Below are 23,752 nucleotides of genomic sequence, written 5' to 3' on the forward strand. Positions count from 1 at the left end.
TGAGGAATTCAGTAAAATGAGATGAGATTAAAATGAGATGGTACTTATTTTTAGATATTTTTATCTAAATAATTCTATATTAAAATTATATTTTTGGTACCATCAACGATACTCCCAAAGTCAAAATTAGTCTGTTTTAAATTAAAAAACATCCCGTTGACATGGTACTCGTTTTCAGATTTTTTTGTTCAAGTAATTCAATGGTGAAATCGAAATTTTGGTACCATCAAAAATTTCCTTAAAATCAGGAAATTTTGCAAAAAATCAAAATTGTCTCATCGACATGGTATTCATTTTTAGCTACTTTTGTTTAAATAATTCAAGGATGAAATGAGAATTTTGATACCATCAATGATATTTGCTAAAAATCACTTTTTTCTTTTAAATATCAAGATATTCCCATCGAGATGGTGCACTTTTTCATCTATTTTTATCCAACCAATTTAATGGTGAAATGAGAATTTTGGTAGCATCAATGGTACTCTTTAGAATCACTTTTTTTTGGAAAAAATAAAAAATTATTCCTTTGACATGGTACTCGTTTTCAGCTAATTTTTTCGAACTAATTAAATTTTTTAATCAGATTCTTGGTACCACCAAAAGTTTTCTCAAAATCAACTATTTTTTCCCAAACTAAGTAAATTTTTACTTCCATCAACAGTATTCCTAAATATCGGTACTCATTCGGCTATCGTTATCCAACAACAAAACACCCTATATAACCAATAAAATTTCTATCAAACATGAGAATTCCATAATAACACATCGGCTCGAATATCTTTAGGGTTTACTATTACTGCCACATATAAGGTTTCCTTCGGCTTCATTGGCTTCCACGCCAGTATCACTTTACCTTCTCACGATCATTCTTTATTCCGTAAAATGGCCGCAAGTGAAACCACCAATTTATTAGAAGAACCACCCCAATACGTTTATACATCGATAAGAAAACGACGGGTGCAACAGTTTCAATGTTGTGTGTGTTCCATTTTCATGTAAGTACCCTTGTTGGATCCAGAAATAAGGATTAGAAGGTTAATTCTTTAGAATTGGGCTGATAACCGCCTTAATAATCGCAATGGCCTACTCAATTAACCAGCCTATCACTGAGGAACCCATAAATAACAGTTCGGAAACCGTTAGTTTCATGGTACTTTATGACCAGAACCTTTTTCCGCTCGAGGATCAGAAACAGATAAAATCCATTTGTAACCAATCAGGTGACGTTCTGGAGCAAGCGATAAACCAGGGAAAGATATTGCTAAGGGAGAAGGATGCTATCGAGACTATTACGCCCTCTTTGGATGTGGATAGTCCTAGTTATAGACACCAGAGGGTGTTGGGTACCAGTGCTAAGGCGAGAAATGTTTCTCGACACGGTTATTATTTGGATGGGGCCACCCAGTTTTTCTATTCAAAGTATGTACATTAATTCTTTTATGTAAAATTTTAATTTGTTATAATAGTACATACAGTCAATCTGTTACTTTTTTTAGAAAAAATAGGCAAAATCTTGATATTTCTTATGAAAAGCCCAAAAGCAACAGATGACAAATTAACAGTATTATAACTCTGAACCTCAACTGTTCTAAAATTTGTAGATTTCCTAACATTTCCCACCAAGTATGCCTAACAAACAAAATATGCCTCACAAACGACACAAGCGAATTTCTAATCGAAATGTGCACTATTGGCACCTTAAGGTGCAATACTTTATACAAATACAGGTCGTACAATGGCACTTGCAACAACCTAAAACGCCCCGCCGTCTATGGGGTGGCTTATAGACCTTTCAGGAGAGCCATCGCTCCAGATTATGCGGATGGTAAGTGGCACCATTAATTCCCTACAATCGCCTATTGGAATAACGTTTTCTTCAGGTGTAAACAAGCCCAGGGTCTCGAAGACAGGCGATCCCCTACCCTCAGCCCGAACGGTAAGTCTGGAGGTCCATAGATCCTACTTCCGGGATGACTCGAAGTTTTCCGTGATGTTGGCGGTATGGGGTCAATTTTTGGATCATGACGTCACGGGAACCGCTTTGAGTCAAAAAGAAAATGGCAGCAGCATCGCCTGTTGTCAATCGGAAGGCATACAGTCACCCGATTGTTTTCCAGTTTTTCTGGATCGCTCCGATCCTTTTGCCAAGTACAACGTTAGTTGTTTGGAGTTTGTCAGGTCGGCTCCTTCTCCCAAGTGCTGTTTAGGTAATTTGGACCTCGTAGTAGTAGTAATTTTGATAGCACTAGATTAAACCAAAAAGCCACTATCCCTTTTTTTTAAATTTCTTAACATACGAGGGTGGTCTCAGAAGTACCCGACCCAAGAAAGAAAACACGAAAATTTTGGAAAAAAATTTATTTATTTTTCAACATAATCTTCTTTTAGCTCTATACACTTTTCCCAGCGATGTTTTATAAGTTCGATACCCTTTTTATAATAGGAACTGTCTTGCGCCTCGAAATAGCCATTAATCGCAGACTTCACTTCTTCATCGTTGGAAAATCTTTGACCACTGAGCCAGTTTTTTAAGTTTGGAACAGAAAATAATCTGAGGGGCTAAATCTGGCGAATAGGGTGCATGAGGTAGCAATTCAAACTTTAATTCGTTAATTTCGGCCATTGCAATAACGGATTTGTGAGCTGGTGCATTATCTTGATGAAACAACACTTTCTTCTTAACCAAATGCGGCCATTTTTGCTTGATTTTTTCGCTCAAACGTTGCAATAAGTTCGCATAATACTCGCCGTTGATAGTTTTACCTTTTTCAAGATAGGCAATGAAAATTATCCCTCGCGCAACGGGTTTCGCCTTCTTTGGAGCTGGTTCTCTCTTTTGAGTCCATTGTTTTGATTATTCTTTTGTCGCAGGTGTGAAGTGATGGACCCATCTTTCATCCATGGTTATAAAACGTCGCGAAAATTCTGCTCTGTTGCTATTAAATTTCGCTAAACACTCACAATTGAAACATCTTCACGACACTGTTTTTGCTCGAGTGTGAGCAAACGCGGCACCCATCTTGCACACAGCATCCTCATGTCAAAATTTTTAGTTAATTAGAAATGCCTACTATGTCCGCTAGCTCGCGAACTTTCAGTCGACGATCATCCAGTACCACTTTGTGAATTTTCTTTAAAATTTCTGGAGTCGTCAGCTCATTTGGCCGACCACTGCGATGCTCGTCTTGGCAGCTCGTACGGCCTCGTTTAAACTCTGCTACCCAATATTTTACTGTTGTTAACGAAGGAGCAGACTCACCCAGAGTAGAATCCAGTTCAGGTCGCCAACAATAACACCAACAGCGATGGAACAGGCCCATGCGCTGATTGGGACACAAAAGGTTTTCCTTAAACAATTGGAAAAGAACCTGTTTACAAACGTAATCGACACGACGGATGAAGACGAAATCTACTTGACGCCAGATAGAAATCCACCAACAACAAGGTGGCATGACTCGGATGAACCAGAGTATGAAGAAGCGTACAAAGAGACGCTTAATGAAACGATAAGGGGAGGCGAAACCGCTACCCGAGGTCGAACAAGCAACACCAATCCAGGCCGCAATACTAGTATTAATAATACTCAAACCACGACAACGGACGAGGGCAGCGGAACGGAGACTGAAACAAGTCAGTCCAATGCCGAGTACAATCCGAGAGACACAAATAAAAATGTAGAAAGTGCTGGAAACGCTGACCTAATAAATGAAGTTATAAACTCAAAGAATAACATCATACAAGCCACAACTAGATACAAAGGTGGTAAAATACAATTTAACAGAGACGAACAGACCATAGTACGGACCGAAATAGAGAAAATCACAGACATTATTATTAAAATTACATGTAACGCGGGACAGAACGTACAAATTAAAAGACTAGAAGAAAAGATAGAGGCACAAAATAAAATGATCAAAGACATAAAAAACCAAATATCAAGGGAAAAACTAGGGGTTGACACACACGTACGGAAAGGAACAGAGAAACTAGTAGCACAAAAAGAAGAAGTAGAGGTACCTAAACTATCGCTGACGAAAACTAGACCGACAAAAAAGAAACTAGGGGAACCTAACAAACCACCAAAAAAGATAGGGAAACCTGGAACGAGTGCAACTAGACAAACGCATAACACACAAACTTATACTCAGACAGTCTACATAGAATCTGAAATAGATGAAAGGGAAAGCAATAATATCAGTGAGAGTGAGAACAATGGAGAGCAAGAATGGAGAACGGTCCAGAATAAAAGAAAGCAAAAAGAGCGCTTAGAAAAAGGAAACGAAAATGAAAAGAAAATAAAAACTTACGCAGACATAACTAAGATAGAAAGAAAGCCAAGACCAAGAACTGAAATAAAGAAATGGGAAAGCCCAAAAAAGAAAACAAGGGACATAAATAGACCTCAGTTAATAATAAAGAAAGAAGGAACAGAGGAAACTAAAGAAACAACCAAATTATTTAAAGAAATATTCAAAGAAGACAGAGCAGGAATAATAGAGATATAATCCCTCTGAAAGCTGGCAGGCTAAAAGTAATCCTAAAAGATCAGGAAGCGGAAGAGAGAATAAAGAATAAATTGGAAGTAAATAAAGACAAAGTACAAACAGCGAAAGGCGAAATGAGAAGACCTAAAATAAAAATTACTGGGGTTGAAAAAAGAGGCTATACCGACCAAGAGATTATAAACATACTAAAAGAAGATAATCATGAATTGGATAATAAATTCCCAGGCAAAATTGAAACCTGGAAGCTAGTGGCCAAAAAACAATGTCTGCGCACTAGCAAAGAAAATCTGATAATAGAAACAGATAACATACAACCATACGAAGTTATGGCATTTAAAACATAGGGCAATACTTATGTCTTCTTTTACAAAATAAGATTTAAAGTCCAGTACTATTCGTCCTGTCCTTAGTATGTGTCTTATTGTACAATAATAAGTGTTGCCCTATGTTTTAAATGCCATAACTTCGGCCATACAGCGAAAAAGTGTTAACTACCAGACAACCAGATACGCTGTTTCAAATGCGACAGGCAGGGACATACGCCAAACGAATGTAGAAACACGCACGACTGCAAAAACTGCAAACAAAGAGGAGTAACAAAAGACACACAGTAAGAGACAGAGGTTGCCCAGTATACAGACAATACAAAGAGAGGTGCCGAAATCTAATAGACTACGGACAATCAGATACGGAAACGAGGACTATGGAGCAATAATGGCTCTAAAAATACTACAGATCAACGTAGACAGAGGACGGGAAGCTTCTTTCCTAATACAGGAAAAAGCAACACAATACAAACCGGACATAATCATGATACAAGAACCATATAAAAAGTTTCACCTACAAGGATATACAAGACATACACAAGAAGGAGTCACAAAGACGGAAACTTGGGTATACAAAAAACTGCAAGCGACAACAAGGAAAGAATATACCGACAAAAACAAAACAACAATACAACTAACCGACAGAACAGGCAAGACGGTTACGATTACAAACGTTTATGACGAACCAAGTGGTAGAGAAAATACAAAGCTGGACACCTGCACAGAAATGATAAACGAAATAAAAAACCATCACGTAATTGCTGGAGACATAAACGCACATAACGAAGCTTGGGGGGAAACAAGACAGACGAAAGAGGAACAAAATTACTAGACTGGACAGTAGAAAATAGATATGACATTGTGAACGATAAATACAAGGGACCGACCTTCTCAAACAACAGAGGGGAAAGCTATATAGACATCACAATGTCAAAAGGAATAGACATAACAGAATGGGATGTACTAGGGGACTGAAACACGGGACTTGCATAGGGAAAGAACAGACAGAACAAAAGGCGGAGATCCTGCAAAAAACAGTACAAAGGGCATGTAAACAAATAAAGACAAGACTTCTGACTCACGAGCAACAAGCATGGTGGACAGACGAGTTAAGTAGACAGAGAATAAATCTAAGACACTTACGGACGTTGGTACAAAGAACGCGTAGAAACAGCAACAATAATAACATAAAAGAGCAATACGTAAGGGAAAGAAACAAATATAAACAGGACATAAAACTGGCCAAACTTAAATCAATACGAGACCAGGTGACCGACATGACCGAAAATAATCCCTGGGACCGAGTCTGGAAGTTCCTTAAAAGAACGAAAAAGGAGCCAACGACGAATATAAAGAAAGACGACGGGACGTATACAAAAACTGAGGAAGAAACACATGCTTATTTAATAAATAAATACTTCCCTACAGATACGCCACAGACGGACTCCCAAGAACAAACAGACATTAGAAATAGACAAAAAACATACAAAGACAGACAAGAAAGAGAAATAGGGGAACAAGAAATCTACAATGCACTGAGAGACATGAAACCGAACAAAGCGACAGGAGACGATAAAATTCCCAGTGAGGCAGTAAGGCACATGTGGGAAGAGCTAAAGGAAGCCATAATAAAAATCTTTAACGGATGCCTAAATAACAACGTTTTCCCAAAATGCTGGAAAATAGCTAGGGTGTGCTGGCTCCCGAAAAAGGACGGGGGCGCCCGACCCATAAGTCTACTGCCGCTGCTGGGAAAACTTTTAGACAGGACAATTAATAAAAGGTTACAAGCACACTTGGAATACAATAACGCACTTAGTGACAGACAGTTCGGTTTCAGGGAAGGAATCGGAACGATAAATGCACTAGACAGACTAATGACAGAAATAAAAAAGAACAAGGAAGACAAAGCACATCAACTGGTGGTCGCCCTGGACCTCAGTAATGCATTTAACAGCGCATGGAAGCCTAACGTCAGCCTAGAACTAGAAAAAGCTGGGGTCTGCGGGGACCTACAGAGGCTGTGCGAGGACTTCAAGCGGAACAAGCGGAAATCCGATACAGGACCGACCAGTCCAAAGAACAGGACGTAGACATAATACGAACAGACAAACTGGCTTACTCGCAGGCGTACGCGGATGACCAACTGATTGTCATAACTGGCAAATCAGTAAAAACGATCGAAAGAAAGTGGAAGGTTATCTGAGACGCCTATCTGGGACGCCTGCAAAAAATGGGAGACTCACGCAAACCTGACATACAATGGACAAAATACAGAAACAATGTTCATCCCTATACGAAACAACATACGCGAACCAACAATACGGATACAGAACGACAGACTCGAGCACAAAGAATACATTAAATACTTGGGGCTAACCGTAAACAGACGGCTGAACTTTTACGAGCATATAAAAACAGTAAGAACAAAGATCAATATAGAATCAGTATGAGACTCACGGGACAAATCACACAAAAATACGGCTGCAAGAAAGAGATCGTGAGAGACATTTCCCTAAAAGTGATAATGCCGGCGATTCTGTACGCCTCCGAAATGTGGGGGCACAGGGCAGATACGGTGCTGGGGAGGCGTCACCTAGACGCCGCAACACGCCCAATTCTGCTGCTGTGCGGCGGAGCGTACAAAACAACGTCTAAAGGTCGGGGCACACATATCCGTACCGAGACCGCACCGTACCCGCAGCGTAGCTCGGCCGTGTCTCGGTGCGTTATTTCCCAAAACACACGTCTCCGACACACAGCCGCATCCCGCATCGCATTGGACGGTCACGACGCACTTCAAACTATTCAGTTTGGATCGAAACTTAATTGGGTTGGTACATTAAATTTATTTCAAAGAAAAATGTTATCGAAATTTGGTAATAGTGAATTAGCAACGCTAGCTATTGCATTGTATGAAGAGGAAGAAAACAAAGTCAGAAATGAAAAGAAAAACTTGAGCAAAGTACCTTGGAAAGCAAGAACTACAGAAGGAGAATTCAGCACACTATTTCCTCATCTAATGGATGACGAGACAAAATTCTATCAGTACTTTAGAATGACACAATCTACGTTTCATAAGCTACTGAAAAAGCTGGAAAAAAATTGATGAGGAAAGATACCTTTTGGAGGTTATCAATAACACCAAAAGAAAGGCTAGCGGTGTGTTTGAGGTAAGTTATTTACATTATAAAATAAAAGATAAAAGCCAAAAAGGTCAATCTTTCCAATATCAACTTTTAAATTTTAGTATTTAACATGTAAACTTTTTAATTTTGATTAATGTAAGAATTTTAAATTGTGTTTGTCGGTATGTGGTGTTGTTTTGGTGTCGTGCCATTTCCGTACGTACTATTTGCGTACAAGAGTTTTTAAGGATCATTTAGTGCCATATCTGCGTTCCATAAGCGGCGGTTCCCAAAGCAGGAAGCTTTAAAAACTATACATATTTTGTTCCATTTTCGTATAGCAGTTAATTAATATTTTTATAATCATATAAATTGAAGCCTCCACCCAAAATAGCCGAGTTTTTATGCACTCTTAAAAGAAGTTTAAATATGCATTACATTGTTTATTAGAGGCACTAATTTAGTAGAGGCAAATAGTATTTGCCTTTTTCTTACTTAATTAAAAACTCTATGCAACGCAACGCAACGCAACGCAATATGCACTATTTCTGATGAACTATTTGATCATACAGTGATGGAAACTTCCTTATTTCCTCTATTAACCTTTCAATTTCCATTTTGAATAGCTAAATTTTATTGCTCGTTCAAGACCGTACAACGCACCGTCATCGTTGAAAATTAAACAAAACTATTCCCACTCGTCACGGATGCGGTGCGTGCTACATGCTCGGGCACGGTGCGCTGATGTTAAGACTTCGCCATATGATTACTATAGTGTTGTTGACAACAGAGACACGGCCGAGCTGCGCTGCGGGCACGGTGCGTCCTCGGTACGGATATGTGTGCCCCGACCTTCATGCAGCGATCCAAGCTATAGCGGGGATTCCTCCAGCTTGGATCGAGGTAAGACAAAGACAAAACACTTACACACAACATAAAGAAGACATACTGAAAATACAGACGCGAACGACAGACAGACCACACCCAAGTTTAGTGGACGTACAAGTACCTACGGACAGTGTAGAAATATGGGTGGATGCCTGTAACGGACAAAGAAACAGCGGTCTGGGCCTGGTAGTGTACCGAAATGGGCACAGAGTCAGTGAAACCGGGGTAACGCTGACAAAAACGAATAATAGTAAAAAGGCAGAAATGCTGGCAATACTAAAAGGCATAACGATGGGAAAACAGCAAGGGCAACACATTATAATACACACGGACTGCAAAAGTGCGACAGAGACAAACCTAAATAACAGACCAAGAGACAAACTCACCGCACACTTAGTGAAACAAATACTGGAACTAAGAAAAGACGGCAGGTATGCACAAATAAAATGGTCAAGAAGAACAAACCAGAAAATAAAAGAAGCGCATAACATAGCAAGAAGATACGCGGCAAGAAATATTATAAATGACCCGTACGAGCAGTACAACTACAAAACCCGAGAGGAAAGACGGACACAAAGATCTAATCAAATAATAACGTCTTGGCAAACATATTGGAACAATACTGACAAAGGAAGAACAACGTACAATCTATGCAAGACAATAGGTTACGAACAGATTAGCCTGTCCAGCAAAGCCACACAATTAGTAACTGGACACGGAAACTTCAAAGGATATCTGGCTAGATTCAAACTAAAAGATACAGAGGGTCACTGCGATTGCGATGTTAACGCAGTAGAAACTAGTGAACATATAATGTATACCTGCCAAAACGATCTAAGTATACAAACGAGACAAACGATAACAGAGAACTACGGTGACCTAAGAATACAACTTAGACAAGACAACAAGTGTAAGTAGAAATAAGTTCTATAGTGTTAATAAATCAAACTTTAAAACCATTATTATAAATGGAACATTAGTAAACTAGTAAATAAGAATTATTGTGAGCAATATGCAAAACTAAAAATTGTAAATCTAAATGAAAAGATGAAATAAAGAAAAAAGAAAAGAAACAGGCCCTCTTTCCTCGCTAATTTTTAGGGAGGCGTGAACGGTGACAGCGTTCTTTCGCTGGAACTGGTCACGCTTCAGGCGGAGGTTGGTGGGTTGCCTTGGCGGTGTTTTCGATAGCATGGTGGGTGGCTATTTACAGCCACAAAGGATTTTCACTACTTCATACCGAAAGGTAACTAAGTAATAATTCAAGTAGAATCCAGTTCAACTTTTATATTGGTTGAGCTGATGCCTTTCAAATAAAAGTATTGTATGTATCACATAACGATGACCAATTTTCTCCATTTTCACAAATTCACTGAAAACAGTGAACGTTTTGATTGATGGCTGCCAAACAAATACTAAACAACGTGGTGTCTTCAAATTTGAAACATATGCTTTATAGATTGTATACTTTCTAATACACTGATATGTTTCAAACTACTACCGATATCTCTAGGTCAGGCCGGATACTTCTCGGACCACCCATTTTTAGAATACTCCAAAGGGTTGTCAAGCAACGACTGAAAAAAATATTAAAATCCATAGACTAAAAATCAAGATATTGAGTTTTTCCTCACTGGAGTGCCTGGAAGAGACAAAATAATTTTACTCTTATTGGCAACTGAATACCTTGATTTCAAGTCGCTAAAATGTTGTAATTATTGATTTCTATGATACTTCAAATGCTTTTCAACAAACTACTGAAAAAATTATTAAAATCCACACACCAAAAATTAAGATATTGATATTTTCTCACTGCCTTTGAGTGCCTGGAAGATATAAAATATTTTTTGTCTCTTATTGGCAATTGAATAGCTTGATTTCTAGAGGCTAAATTGTTGTTGATTTAGAATTATTGATTTCAGAGTCATTCCATCAATCGTTTTCTTGTCGCTAAAAATGCCTATTTATTTATAACAATAAGTTGTTTTAACTGTATGAAATATCACTGTTACTTGAACGCATCATAAACAATCTTGTGGTTTATTTTTACTCTTATGAATAGGTCCTAGGGAACAAATGAACCAAGTTTCAGCATTCATTGATGGCTCGGTGGTGTACGGAAATGACGAGAAACAAGCGAAATCTTTAAGGACAATGAAGCAGGGAATGTTGAAGATGTTTCAGACTCCCGATAACAGGACTCTGCTTCCCGTTTCTGAGGATATGAATGATGGTTGTAACAGGGAAGAGCAGAGGGAAAAGGGACGATATTGTTTTACCTCAGGTAGACTCAGGATAAGGCCTAAGAGTTAAGATGTAAAATTTTTTATATACAGGTGATCCTAGAGCGAACGAAAACCTTCACCTCACTAGTATGCACTTAATATGGGCAAGACAGCATAACTTATTAGCGAAAAATCTGTCGAAACTAAACCCGCACTGGGACGACGAGCGTATCTTTCAGGAATCCAGAAGAATTCTGGGGGCTCAAATGCAACACATCACTTATCAAGAGTTTTTACCGATATTATTAGGTAAGCCCCCCCCAAGAAGATCTAACTCGTAAAAAATTAATAAAATTCTGATTTAGGTAAGCCCCTTTTGAAAAAGCATGACTTACTTCCAACCTCGAAACACTTCACGCAATACAACGATAGTGTGGATCCAAGCGTTGCCAACGAATTCGCCAGTGCGGCCTTCCGTTTCGCCCACACGATCATTCCTGGATTAATAAAAAACATCGCGAACGACACCTCCAGTCCGGAGTACGTCCAGATGCACCGAATGCTCTTCAATCCGTTCAAATTGTTCGACAAGGGGGACCTGGACGGGGCCCTCAGGGGCGCCATAAACACCAGCATCGAAGCCTCCGATCCCTATTTCTCCGACGAGTTGAAATCCCACTTGTTCGAACGCAGTGGGGATTTAATTCATCCGACGAAAACCTGCGGTCTGGATTTGGTCACCTTGAATATCCAGAGGGGGCGGGATCACGGTTTGGCCGGTTATACTGTGTGGAAGAAGCATTGTGGATTGGGCGGTACTGAGGATTTTAAGGATTTGGATCGTTTGTTGGATAAACATTCTTTGGAAAACATTCGAGCTGTTTACAGGTAAAACTTGTTGACATCCCTCGGTACATTAATCTTCTTGAAAGGCATGTTAATTTGTCTCGTGACGTACAAGGGGGTACCAAATATTTAATAATTGGACCAAATGACGTCATGAGGACTATTTTTTCGGTGTAAACGGCAGCGTACTAAAATTTGATGCTTCCCAAACATGGTAGATTAAATTCAATTTTTTTCGGTGTAAACACCTAGGACCTATTTTGAAGTACCAAAATGACAAGTTTGACATTTTATTGGATGTTACCTTAAAAGGTTTTTATTTTTGTGCACAAAAATAAAGAAGAAAATAAAGAGGACAAGCTTAAGCCCTGAAAAAGAAATTATTAGTTTATTTTTATTATCTTGAAACAATAACAATTTTAAACATTTAGAGGTTATGTCCTATAATTCTTTGTCTAAACTCACTTCAACTGACATTTCGATCCTAGAGATAATCCTGCACTAATTGAACCCTCATAATCAATCCTTGTAAACAGGGCTGTACTAAATAAAAATAGTCTATCATTATTTGATCCATGGACGTAATAGATCCGCGCGTTGTAAACGTAGCTAATGTAGGCCAGTTTTTTTGATGACCAGGACGATTCAAAAAGTACTTTTTTTTTTGTTTTTCCAATGGCCTTCACTTAGTGACAATATCATATATATGATACGCTGTGATAAACTGACAAGACAATATATAAATTGTCATATATATCACTATATTTTAAATATTTGTGTATTTTTTTAGTATTCTAGTATAAACTGACTTAATAGTTTAAGCAATTAATGAAGTAAAAGAAAATGAAGAAAAAACATGATATGATTAAACTTTATTATAAATGTAATATGGGCCGATAAAAGTACCTACATTTACAAACTGTGGCATTTTTAACGGAAATAAACGCATTTTGTTTCAAATAAGATTTCTTTTAATTTTAATGTTATAGGAAAAGTTCTTGTTTCCAATTTTTAATTCTAGAAAGTTTCAAACTTAGATTTTTCGAACATCCTTACAATATGCAATTTGTCACATTGGCATTTGGAATAAAATTATAATTTAGTCTAAATATCAATTATATTTTATTCCTAGTGTTTAGGGTAATTTTCCACGCCTTTCAAGTATTTTAAATAATTTATCTTTTATTTTTAATGTTTAAAAATAAATTTTGTTTTCAATTTTTAATTCCAGAATTTTTTGGCATTTTTATAATATTCGACACATTTGGAATAAAATCTTGTTTCATTCCAGGACTTTGGAATCATTTTTCCCGTCTTCCAGGTATTTCAAATCACTTTTCTCTTAATTTAAATAAATCGAATATGTTTTCTTTTAATTTTAATGATTTAGGATAAGTTTTAATTCTAGAAATTTTGAAATTTAGATTCCATTTCTGATATTGGCATTTGGAATGAAATTATAATTTAGTCCAAATACCGATTATATTTTATTCCCCTAGGGTCATTTTCCACGCCTTTCAAATATTTTAAATAATTTATCTTTTAATTTTAATGTCTTAAAATAGTTTTTGTTTTCAATTTTTAATTCTAGAATTTTTGGATTTAACAAAGTTTTAACATTTTCCAGATATTTTTATTATTTTTATGATATTCCAGGAATTTGAATAAAATCGTGTTTTATTCCAGGACTTTGGGTCAATCAATCAGTCTTGGTTTTCAATTTTGAATTACAGAATTTTTGAAATTTTTAAAACATAATTTTTAAAATTTTCCAGATTTTTTTGATATTTTTATATTATTCGACGTATTTGGAATAAAATTTTGTTTCATTCCAGGGCTTTGGAATCATTTATTACGTCTTCCAGGTATTTCAAATCACTTTTCTCGTAATTTTAATGTTTTAAAATGGGTTTTGATTTTCGATTTTTAATTTCAGAATTTTTGAAATAACTTTTAACAGTTTCCAAACTTTTAGAGTATTTTTATATAATACCAGGCATTTGTAATAAAATTTTGTTTTATTTCAAGATTTTGAAGTAATTTTTCCAAATCAGGTATTTGCAATAAAGGGTATTTCAGAACTATGGGATCAAACTTCCAGGGGTTGTTCAGTGCAACAGTAGAATCCATTTGAGTATAGGAACTCATGTCCGGAAATGTGTCACTACGCCACTATGGCCCTAAGAGGCGTTTAAATTTAGAAAAAATATTAATTACCTAAATAGGATCTGATGCATTTATTTTTACCTTTTGTATATGATACCATCACAATTGTTCAAAATGTCTTCCTCCAACCTCAATACACCGATTTAAACGCCGCACATGATTTCAGCGCACTACACTAAAAATTTGATCCTCGTTTTGAATGATTTTAAATGCTGCTGTTATTCGTCCAATTAGGTCTAGCTCGGATTCTACTGGAGTTTCGTAGAATTATAATCTTTAAAATTTGATGTAACATAAGAAAATAAGACTGTCTGCTTTATATAGTGTTTTTTTATTAAATGTTTTAATTTATTTATTTATTTGTTTATTAAATTGTAATGTGTCATTTTTAGCCCTGAAGATGGTCTAAATAAAGGCCGAAAGGTCGGCAATTCTTCTGAAACAAAATCAATTCCATTTGAAGTCCTAAACCTGCAACACTTTCTTTCCGTTTTTATTTCATTTAAAGCTATTGCGTTTTTAAGATTTTTTTTTAATTTTGGGAATTTGGCATGTTAATGGAGTAATTTTTCAATTATTTCAAGCATTTAAAATAAAGTTTTGTTTTATTCCAGGCTTATCGAATCAGTTCTTCTTGGAGTGATTTTTTTATGACTTCCAAACTCTTAATGTAATTCTGTAGGTTTTCCAGAAAACTGGATTAATTTTCTATATTATTTCAGACCTTTTTGTTTATATTTTTCAGGAATTTTGCGTAATTTTCTCTCTTCCAGGCATTTAACGTAATTTTCTAAAATAAAATGGTAAATGACTTCAAATAAAAAGGGTGTTTCCGAAGTAATGTGTGTGCACTACTACGGTACTGCATTGCTAGTATTTCTGTCTAACGTGTAATATTTATTGACGGTTTAAATATCAGTCATCATCTTGTCAGTTTAGGCACAGTAGCTTACTCCGACAAATTTATTTATTTTTTTAAATTCAGGTTTTTAAATATAAAAAATATTATTTGTGATACATCATTGAAAAGGAAATTTTGCAAAGATTTTAAAAATGCATAATATAGGGCCTATAAGAAAAAGCAAAGTTGATGATGACTGGCAAAAGACGAAAGGTCGTATTAAAAAACTAAAAACACTATCATGTAGCACAAAAAAAGTGGAAACGCAAATGTGCAAATTATTTTAAAATCAAATAAGAAATAAACTGAGAAAAAAATAAAATCGATTTTTTTAAATTTCGTATTTTTTTTTGAATATCTTTTGAAACGCCCTGTATTTATTCTCCAAATATTAGATCATGCTGCCTGTGTTGGGTACTCTCGCATTTTACGGAAACAGACATCTCTTATGCTCTTTCTTATCGTATCCTATATGCCTATGTTTGAAGATGATCCTTTTTTTTCACTGCTGTAAATTTATCACTGTCATATGATATGTATATTTTCCCTTTCATTATAAAACTGCCTATTTTGGCTAATAGCTCTAAAATCTACTGTCCTCCTTGGAGTTTTGAGAGTTGCAAATTCCTTCTACTGCACCATATACCCTGTTTTTTTCACTTTGGGTACCGCCATATCTGCATCATAAAAAGACATAAAATCTAAAGACCTATATATAGTCTTATAAATGTATTTTTGTTTTTAGGAACGTGGAAGACATTGACTTGTATACGGGTGCCCTAAGTGAAAAACCCCTAAAAGGAAGCATTTTAGGTCCCACCCTCACCTGTTTAATTTTAGACCAGTTTAAAAGACTCAAATATGGCGATCGGTTTTGGTACGAAAATCCGCAAAGTTTCACCCTGGACCAACTGGAACAGATCCGGAAAACTTCTTTGGCCCGCATTATTTGCGATAATTCGGACGAGATAAGACGCGTGCAGCCTCTGGTGATGGAGGGCCGAGGCAAGACGAACGACTTGGTGCCATGCACGGAGATTCCCGTGCCAGATTGGGAACCTTGGAGGGAGAAAAGTCTGGATCGCTTGGCTCTTTCTACTCAAAACTTAAACGTTGTTGTTATGAATTAATAAACTAATCCACAAACTACTATGGGCTTACTTTCATCGAAATAATGCCAAAGGTTTCCAAATTTTGAATTTCAATAAATTTTTCATGACGTAACGATATTTTGTAATAATATTTTTCAAACCTCCCCCGTATTTTATTCTCGGCGGCCATCTTGGTTTGATACAATTGTCACGTGACGTTGCGCCCATTAATATATTATCGATCACGTGACTTATGTCACTTGTCATAAGGCGTATCCTAGAATTGGTAATTACAGGGGGTGTTCAAGAAGTACTCGCTTTTTTGTGAAAATCATCGGAAATATTGACCACTGTTATGATCCTAGAATCAGAAAATCCTTAAAATGAAGCGACAAATCTCCTAAGAGACCTACTTAGTCCTAAATAATAGGATAAAAAAACGATCTGGCAACCTGGACCGAACATAACCTTACTTTTTCGTTTTCAATAAACCCTGGCAATTTTGCAAAAGTGGAACTCAATTTCGATTCAAACAAATAGTATTGATAATGTGGCCGGTAATTTACACTTTTTTAAGAACCTACGCCCCATATGTCACCCTACCCTTTGCAGGTCTCGTTGGAGTAATTGGATATAATTTGGAAAATATCTTGTCGGATAAATACACACCTTATAACAGTAAGTATATTTAATTGTTTGTCTATGTCCTTTTATTGTTGTCCATAGGGCTTCTGTAATTGCTAAATGTAGCCCCGAGCTGAACAACTTTGTTTGGATAATAACATTTGTGACATGAATTAATCCTTTATAGGACAGCATCTATTATATACAGGACTTTGGTAATAAAAACATTCTTACTAACCTATTTGTTCCCTTTAACTGCAAAAAAATGCAGCCTCTGACTTATTCCAATATTATTTTTGTAACTCTTGTCGAGTCCTTTTACCGAGTTTCACATTGTCTAGTTAAGCATTAACAAAACTATATAATATATTTATTTCTTTTCAGAATCCATATCGGAACAAAGAAAGGAGAGACTATTAGACGAAGAAAAATTGAAAAATGCTGAAAATGTAGAAAAACTTAAGTACCAGGCCAACGTATTGGGACAAAACTTATCCCCATCTCTGTCCTAAATTAGTTAAGTGATTTTCTTATGTGATATGTTCGATTTAATGTTATTAATAATAATTACTTTTAAATAAAAAATATAATTCATTATTATTATTTAATAATATAAATATTAAAATTATACTAAAAACCAACACCAAACATAACCTATATTTTGTCTGTCATATTTGCAACCGCGCGATTCTTTTGTTTTTCCTAATATTGAATAGGGTCGACCATAATTCCAAGGCACTGTCGACTAAAACTAGTCAGTGTTGCTACATTGGTCGTTTATTTTTAGATTTTTAGGAATATTTTGTTAAATGTTTAATAATTTCTTGTTTGATAAAAAGGAAAAACCAAACAAAATGTAGAAATTTGGACTTATCGATATCTATGCCCATGATGTCATACCCAAGTTATACGTCAAATGTCATTAATGTCAACCCATGAAGAGCCGGAGCTGCCACGCTTAAAGATTTAAAATTGTCTATAAATTTTAAATATATTGGTAATATTTTAAATTGTATTAATATTATTTAAGATACTATTAACAAATTATAACATTTTAATAGTTAAAAACTAAATTTCAACAAAAATAGAGCAACATTTTTTAAACACCTAGCATGACTTGGCAACGCCGTAAGCATTTAGTCAAAAAACGATCTTTTACGTATAAATTTTGCCAAAATAATTAATTCTCCGTTGCTGTTGCACCTCCTTTAAAACTAACAACCAGATAACTATAAAACGCTACAAGACACCCATTAATTACAGTGTTTTCTACCCCCGAAATGAAACCAAACAGAAATATGACCTCGATGGCGACTACACCTGCCTGACAGAAGTCGAGGTTAGGCACCTAAAGTCTGGACCTCTTCTGATAATCAATTTTTTCACGAAAAACCCCCTTTGGGCCCCAAAATAAAAACGTCTTTAACTGATAATCCGATGTCTAAATGCCCGGCCGCACTCCGGCCCCGAAATTACCTTAAAATACGATGCTGATCTCGTATAAAATGCGATCCTAACTGAGCTGCTTTGACCTCTTGTTTATTTGTTGTTATTTCCACTCAGTTTGGATTTTTTAGGTAAGGAAACACTTCCAACTTGTTATTTTTTTGATTAAAACACTAATAATAATTCTTTTTTCCAGATATGAATGGGATGGACCATAGGTCACATAATGTTCCTGTACAAGGCAAGCCGAAGAACTACAAGCTTCTTGTTGACCCCTGCTTGGTAAAAGGGGCTTCTAAACTTTATAGATACGACGGGGTCGTCCCTAATGATAGTTCCTACCCTTCAGTGTCTTTAAGGGATCCCAGGTCACACTTGACTCGAATATGGACACGGCTGGAATCTTTGGATCTTCCAGTGCCTCGGTAAGAACTGAAATTTAACTTGTAGACTGATTGTTATTTTTATTGTTTGGGTTATTGGTTGTTTTGCTTACTTACCTTCGTTTTTTTTTTTATTTAAGGTTATTTTTGCTAGTGTGAGGGTGATTTGGGGAAAAAATTGGGGTATTATGGTGTTTATGGGATGTACCTTTGAAAGATCTTTTTTTTTCTTAAATTTTGACAGCAATATGAAAAATATTGATTTTTCGTTTTTTTTTTGCAAAGAAAGTTTGTTGTGGCTTCAATCATTTAAATTGTATACAGGGGTCCTCCTAAGGGCTGTAAACTGCAAAATTAACTTGAAAAATCAATATTTTGTCCCCCTTTGTCCCCATGATTACGTGTATACCGTGCATAACCTTAAAAAGAACGTGTTGTCCTAATTTAGTGAATTATCTACTTAAAATGGGTAATTTGCCTAAAATTAATTGTTTCTATCACCCCAGTGCCTAAAAATTATCGAAAAAAAGTTAAAAAAATAAAAAAATTACGACGTGATTTTTCGAGAAACGAGAAATGTCAAGTGAACAAGCGATGACGTCAGCGTGAAATACGAGGGGTATACGTAAAGTACGTCATCATTTATTTTTATATCCGTCGTAGCTAAATACGGGGAGGTTTCGTAAAGTACTTATAAAATTTGGATTTTTTATATAAATTTGTTAATTATATTGGGTGTGGCCAATAAAAACTGAAAAATCACGCATTTATAAGGCGAACAATTAAAAAACGCCGACATTAAATTAAAATTTATTTTTTAGTTTCAAAATAGACCAAAACTACGTGGGAGAACCCCCTTCCATAGAAGTAACCATTTTCCACTTAAACGATAACATTGACAAGCAATTTTTGAAAGATATTGTACAAAAATTTGGGGTGATCGAGGAACTTTTTATCTACTACCACCCTGTAACGAATAAACATCTTGGTAAGTTTTTTACTTTTCTTTACCATATTTATGCTCTAGTTACATTCTGTAGCCATGGAAACGTAAATTTGTTAAATATGTTCAAAAGGCGCAATATAGACTCGTCAAACATTGTGAATGTGAGATAAATTTTGTAGATCAACTCTTACTCAAAGTGTACTGCTTTAACTCTCTCTTTAATTCTGTACTGGTTGATGTCAAATTCATATGAAATTACAAAACCTTATTTTAATCACCTTTTCCAAGATTTTTGAGACAAATGACAATCAACATTAAATAACATCTATATTTCAAACATTAGCCTCCGGCACTATTACCTAAAATTGCCGTTAATTCTGACTAGTTTGCACGATAAAGGATATATGCAAAGAATATTCTTCTCAATATGATGCTTTTTGTTTCATGGCAATATTCACACTAGTTTTTGAGTTATTGAATTTTAAAGCCAGGGCCACCTAGAAGGTCAAACCTCAGCCTTGAACACTCTCATCTTAAAGTGTTAATAATTCTGAAACTATTCCTTGGACTAGTTTACTTCATAAAGAATATTAGCAAAGAATATTTCTATGAATATTACCCTTTACATTTCATAAGAAAGTTCCCACTAGTTTTTGAGCTATTGGATTTTGCAATTAGTGGTTGATGACCTTGATGAACAAATATCAGTTTTTGGCCCAATCACTTAAAAAGTCTCAATAATTCTGAAAAATATTCCTCAGACTAGTTTACACCATAAGAAACATTTACAAAAACTATTCTCTTGAATATTATGCTTTTTGTTTCATAAAAATATTACAACTAGTTTTTGAGATATTGGATTTTAAAGTGAGTGGTTAATTTGAAAATCATACATCAGCTTTAGGGACTATTACTAAAAAAGTCAATAATTTTGAAAATATTTCTTGGACTAGTTTACAAATGTTGTAGACCATTAAAATGAATGTTTTGCTATCTGGTGCTTTTTGAATGAACACTTTAAGTCAAATAGAACAGGAATTGGGTCTCGGAACGTGTGGTTCTGAGTGAAAAAAAACCAAAATTCCCCAAAATGTTGGTTTTTTTTTTGAATAAGTCTTTGAAACTTTGTAGATCATTAGAATGAATGTTTTTCTACCTGGTACTTTTTGAATGAACACTCTAAGTCAAATAGAACAGGAATTGGGTCTCGGAACATGTTGTTCTGAGTGAAAAAAAAAACAAAATTCCCCAAAATTTTGAGTTTTTTTTTGAGTTAGTCTTTAATACTTTGTAGATCATTAGAATGAATGTTTTTCTACCTGGTACTTTTTGAATGAACACTCTAAGTCAAATAGAACAGGAATTGGGTCTCGGAACATGTGGTTCTGAGTAAAAAAAAACCAAAATTCCCCAAAAATTTTGAGTTTTTTTTTTGAGTAAGTCTTTAAAACTTTGTAGATTATTAGAATGAATGTCTTTCTACCTGGTACTTTTTGAATGAACAGTCTAAGTCAAATAGAACAGGAATTGGGTCTCAAAACGTGGTTTTGAGTGAAAAAAAACCAAAATTCCCCAAAATTTTGAGTTTTTTTTTGAGTAAGACTTTGAAACTTTGTAGATCATTAGAATTAATTTTTTTCGACCTGGTACTTTTTGAATGAACACTCTAAGTCAAATAGAACAGGAATTGGGTCTCGGAACATATGGTTCTGAGTGAAAAAAAACCAAAATTTCCCAAAATTTTCAGTTTTTTTTTGAGTAAGTCTTTGAAACTTTGTAGATCATTAGAATGAATGTTTTTCTACCTGGTACTTTTTGAATGAACACTCTAAGTCAAATAGAACAGGAATTGGGTCTCGGAACATGTGGTTCTGAGTGAAAAAAAACCAAAATTCCCCAAAATTTTGAGTTCTTTTTTGAGTAGATCTTTTAAACGTTGTAGATCATTAGAATGAATGTTTTTCTACCTGGTACTTTTTGAATAAACACTCTAAGTCAAATAGAACAGGAATTGGGTCTCGGAACATGTGGTTTTGAGTGAAAAAAAACCAAAATTCCCCAAAATTTTTAGTTTTTTTTTGATTAAGTTTTTGAAACTTTGTAGATCATTAGAATTTATATTTTTCTACCTGGCACTTTTTGAATGAACACTTTAAGTTGAATAGAACAGAAATTGGGTCTCGGAACATGTGGTTTTGAGTGAAAAAAAACCGAAATTCCCCAAAATTTTGAGTTTTTTTATGAGTCAGTCTTTGAAACTTTGTAGATCATTAGAATGAATGTTTTTCTACCTGGTACTTTTTGAATGAACACTCTAAGTCAAATAGAACAGGAATTGGGTCTCGGAACATGTGGTTCTGAGTGAAAAAAAACCAAAATTCACCAAAATGTTGAGTTTTTTTAAGAGTAGACCTTTGAAACTTTGTAGATCATTAGAATGAATGTTTTGCTATCTGGTATTTTTTGAATGAACACTTTAAGTCGAATAGAACAGAAATTGGGTCTCAAAGCGTGGTTTTTGAGTGAAAAAAAACAAAATTCCCCAAAATTTTTAGTTTTTTTTTGAGTAAGTCTTTGAAACTTTGTAGATCATTAGAATTAATTTTTTTTTACCTGGTACTTTTTGAATGAACACTCTAAGTCAATTAGAACGGGAATTGGGTCTCAAAACGTGGGGTTTTGAGTGAAAAAAAACCAAAATTCCCCAAAATGTTGAGTTTTTTGTTGAGTAAGTCTTTGAAACTTTGTAGATCATTAGAATGAATGTTTTTCTACCTGGTACTTTTTGAATGAACCCTCTAAGTCAAATAGAACGGGAATTGGGTCTCAAAACGTGTGGTTTTGAGTGAAAAAAACCAAAATTCCCCAAAATTTTGAGTTTTTTTTTGAGTAAGTCTTTGAAACTTTGTAGATCATTAGAATTAATTTTTTTCTACCCGGTACTTTTTGAATGAACACTCGTAAGTCAAATAGAACAGGAATTGGGTCTCGGAATATGTGGTTTTGATTAAAAAAAACAAAATTCCCCAAAATTTTGAGTTTTTTTTTTAATAAGTCTTTGAAACTTTGTACATCATTAGAATGAATGTTTTTCTACCTGGTACTTTTTGAATGAACACTCTAAGTCAAATAGAACAGGAATTGGGTCTCGGAACATGTGGTTTTGAGTGAAAAAAAAACAAAATTCCCCAACATTTTTAGTTTTTTTTTTGAAATGGTCTCTGAAACTTTATGGATCACTTACATTGATATTTTGCTACCTGATGCATTTTGAATGAACACTCTAAGTCAAATAGAACAGGAATTGGGTCTCGGAACATGTGGTTTTGAGTGAAAAAAAAACAAAATTCCCCAACATTTTTAGTTTTTTTTTTGAAATGGTCTCTGAAACTTTATGGATCACTTACATTGATATTTTGCTACCTGATGCATTTTGAATGAACACTCTAAGTCAAATAGAACAGGAATTGGGTCTCGGAACATGTGGTTTTGAGTGAAAAAAAAAACAAAATTCCCCAACATTTTTAGTTTTTTTTTTGAAATGGTCTCTGAAACTTTATGGATCACTTACATTGATATTTTGCTACCTGATGCATTTTGAATGAACACTCTAAGTCAAATAGAACAGGAACTGGGTCTCAAAACATATAGTTTTTGAGTGAAAAAAATCAAAATTCCAAAAAATGTTGGGGTTTTTTTTTAGCACGTCCTTGAAATTTTGTAGATCATTAAAATTAATGATTTGATACCTGGTGCTTTTTGAATCAACATTCTAAATGAAATAAAACAGGAATTGGGTTTTGAAACACATAGTTTTGATTGGAAAAAAAAATTCCCCAAAATTTAGGGTTTTTTTTTTTTGAGTAGAGCTTCAAAACCAGTGCAGATCATTAGAATGAATGTTTTGCTACCTAGTATTTTTTATAATAAACGTTATAAGTTTAATAGAACACAAGGCTGACTGAAGTTGTAAGAAATGTAAGAAGACTCTTATTGAAGTTATTGACAAAACACGAAGCAACTAACTACCTATGCGATAAAACAACGGTATCTTGATCTTAAAAATCATCATATCATAAAATGTTTGACTGTATGAAAATCCCTGACTTATGCTCCAATACTTTTTACCAAAAAGCACAAAGACGGTAATAACTTTTAAACCATCAACAATCGGATAATAATATATAGGGTTGTTTTGATTGCAAATGACTCCCTGTATATTGACTCTTTTCGTTTGGACGTTTACTTTTTGAACACCTCGTAAATAACAATAACAT

General features: G+C 35.1%; 3 protein-coding genes and 1 long non-coding RNA gene across 7 annotated transcripts in view; 3 read left to right on the forward strand and 1 right to left on the reverse strand.

Moving 5' to 3' along the window:
• The first annotated feature begins 836 nt into the window (after positions 1–836).
• Positions 837–16,134, forward strand: LOC126749350 (peroxidase). Its single transcript, XM_050459022.1, has 8 exons — positions 837–995; positions 1,048–1,419; positions 1,602–1,825; positions 1,881–2,207; positions 10,910–11,131; positions 11,184–11,381; positions 11,438–11,960; positions 15,731–16,134. Exons 1-8 carry the CDS (start codon positions 883–885, stop codon positions 16,113–16,115), a joined length of 2,364 nt encoding a protein of 787 aa, XP_050314979.1. The 5' UTR covers positions 837–882; the 3' UTR covers positions 16,116–16,134.
• Positions 16,135–16,540: 406 nt separating this feature from the next.
• LOC126749427 (small integral membrane protein 12) lies at positions 16,541–17,297 on the forward strand. The gene is made up of 2 exons (XM_050459125.1): positions 16,541–16,754; positions 17,085–17,297. The coding sequence occupies exons 1-2, from the start codon at positions 16,625–16,627 to the stop codon at positions 17,210–17,212; spliced, it is 258 nt and encodes an 85-aa protein (XP_050315082.1). The 5' UTR covers positions 16,541–16,624; the 3' UTR covers positions 17,213–17,297.
• Positions 17,298–17,459: 162 nt separating this feature from the next.
• Positions 17,460–19,117, reverse strand: LOC126749452 (uncharacterized). The gene is made up of 2 exons (XR_007665076.1): positions 18,647–19,117; positions 17,460–18,578 (listed from the first exon to the last, which is right to left on the reverse strand). It is a non-coding gene; the product is annotated as an uncharacterized LOC126749452 (long non-coding RNA).
• LOC126749252 (histone-lysine N-methyltransferase SETD1-like) overlaps positions 17,878–23,752 on the forward strand; it is a 68,416-nt gene continuing 62,541 nt past the window's right edge. For 3 of the 4 annotated variants that reach the window (XM_050458954.1, XM_050458971.1, XM_050458964.1), the window contains exons 1-3: positions 17,878–18,277; positions 18,343–18,571; positions 19,351–19,517. In XM_050458954.1, the coding sequence (XP_050314911.1) occupies positions 18,345–18,571; positions 19,351–19,517 (394 nt within the window). In that variant the 5' untranslated portion in view covers positions 17,878–18,277; positions 18,343–18,344. Of the gene's footprint in view, positions 18,278–18,327; positions 18,572–19,350; positions 19,518–23,752 lie in introns of those variants that run through there. The other variant, XM_050458959.1, reaches the window with a different exon arrangement.

Source organism: Anthonomus grandis, chromosome 2 (genome assembly GCF_022605725.1).
Source record: "Anthonomus grandis grandis chromosome 2, icAntGran1.3, whole genome shotgun sequence".
NCBI classification, from domain to species: Eukaryota; Metazoa; Arthropoda; class Insecta; order Coleoptera; family Curculionidae; genus Anthonomus; species Anthonomus grandis.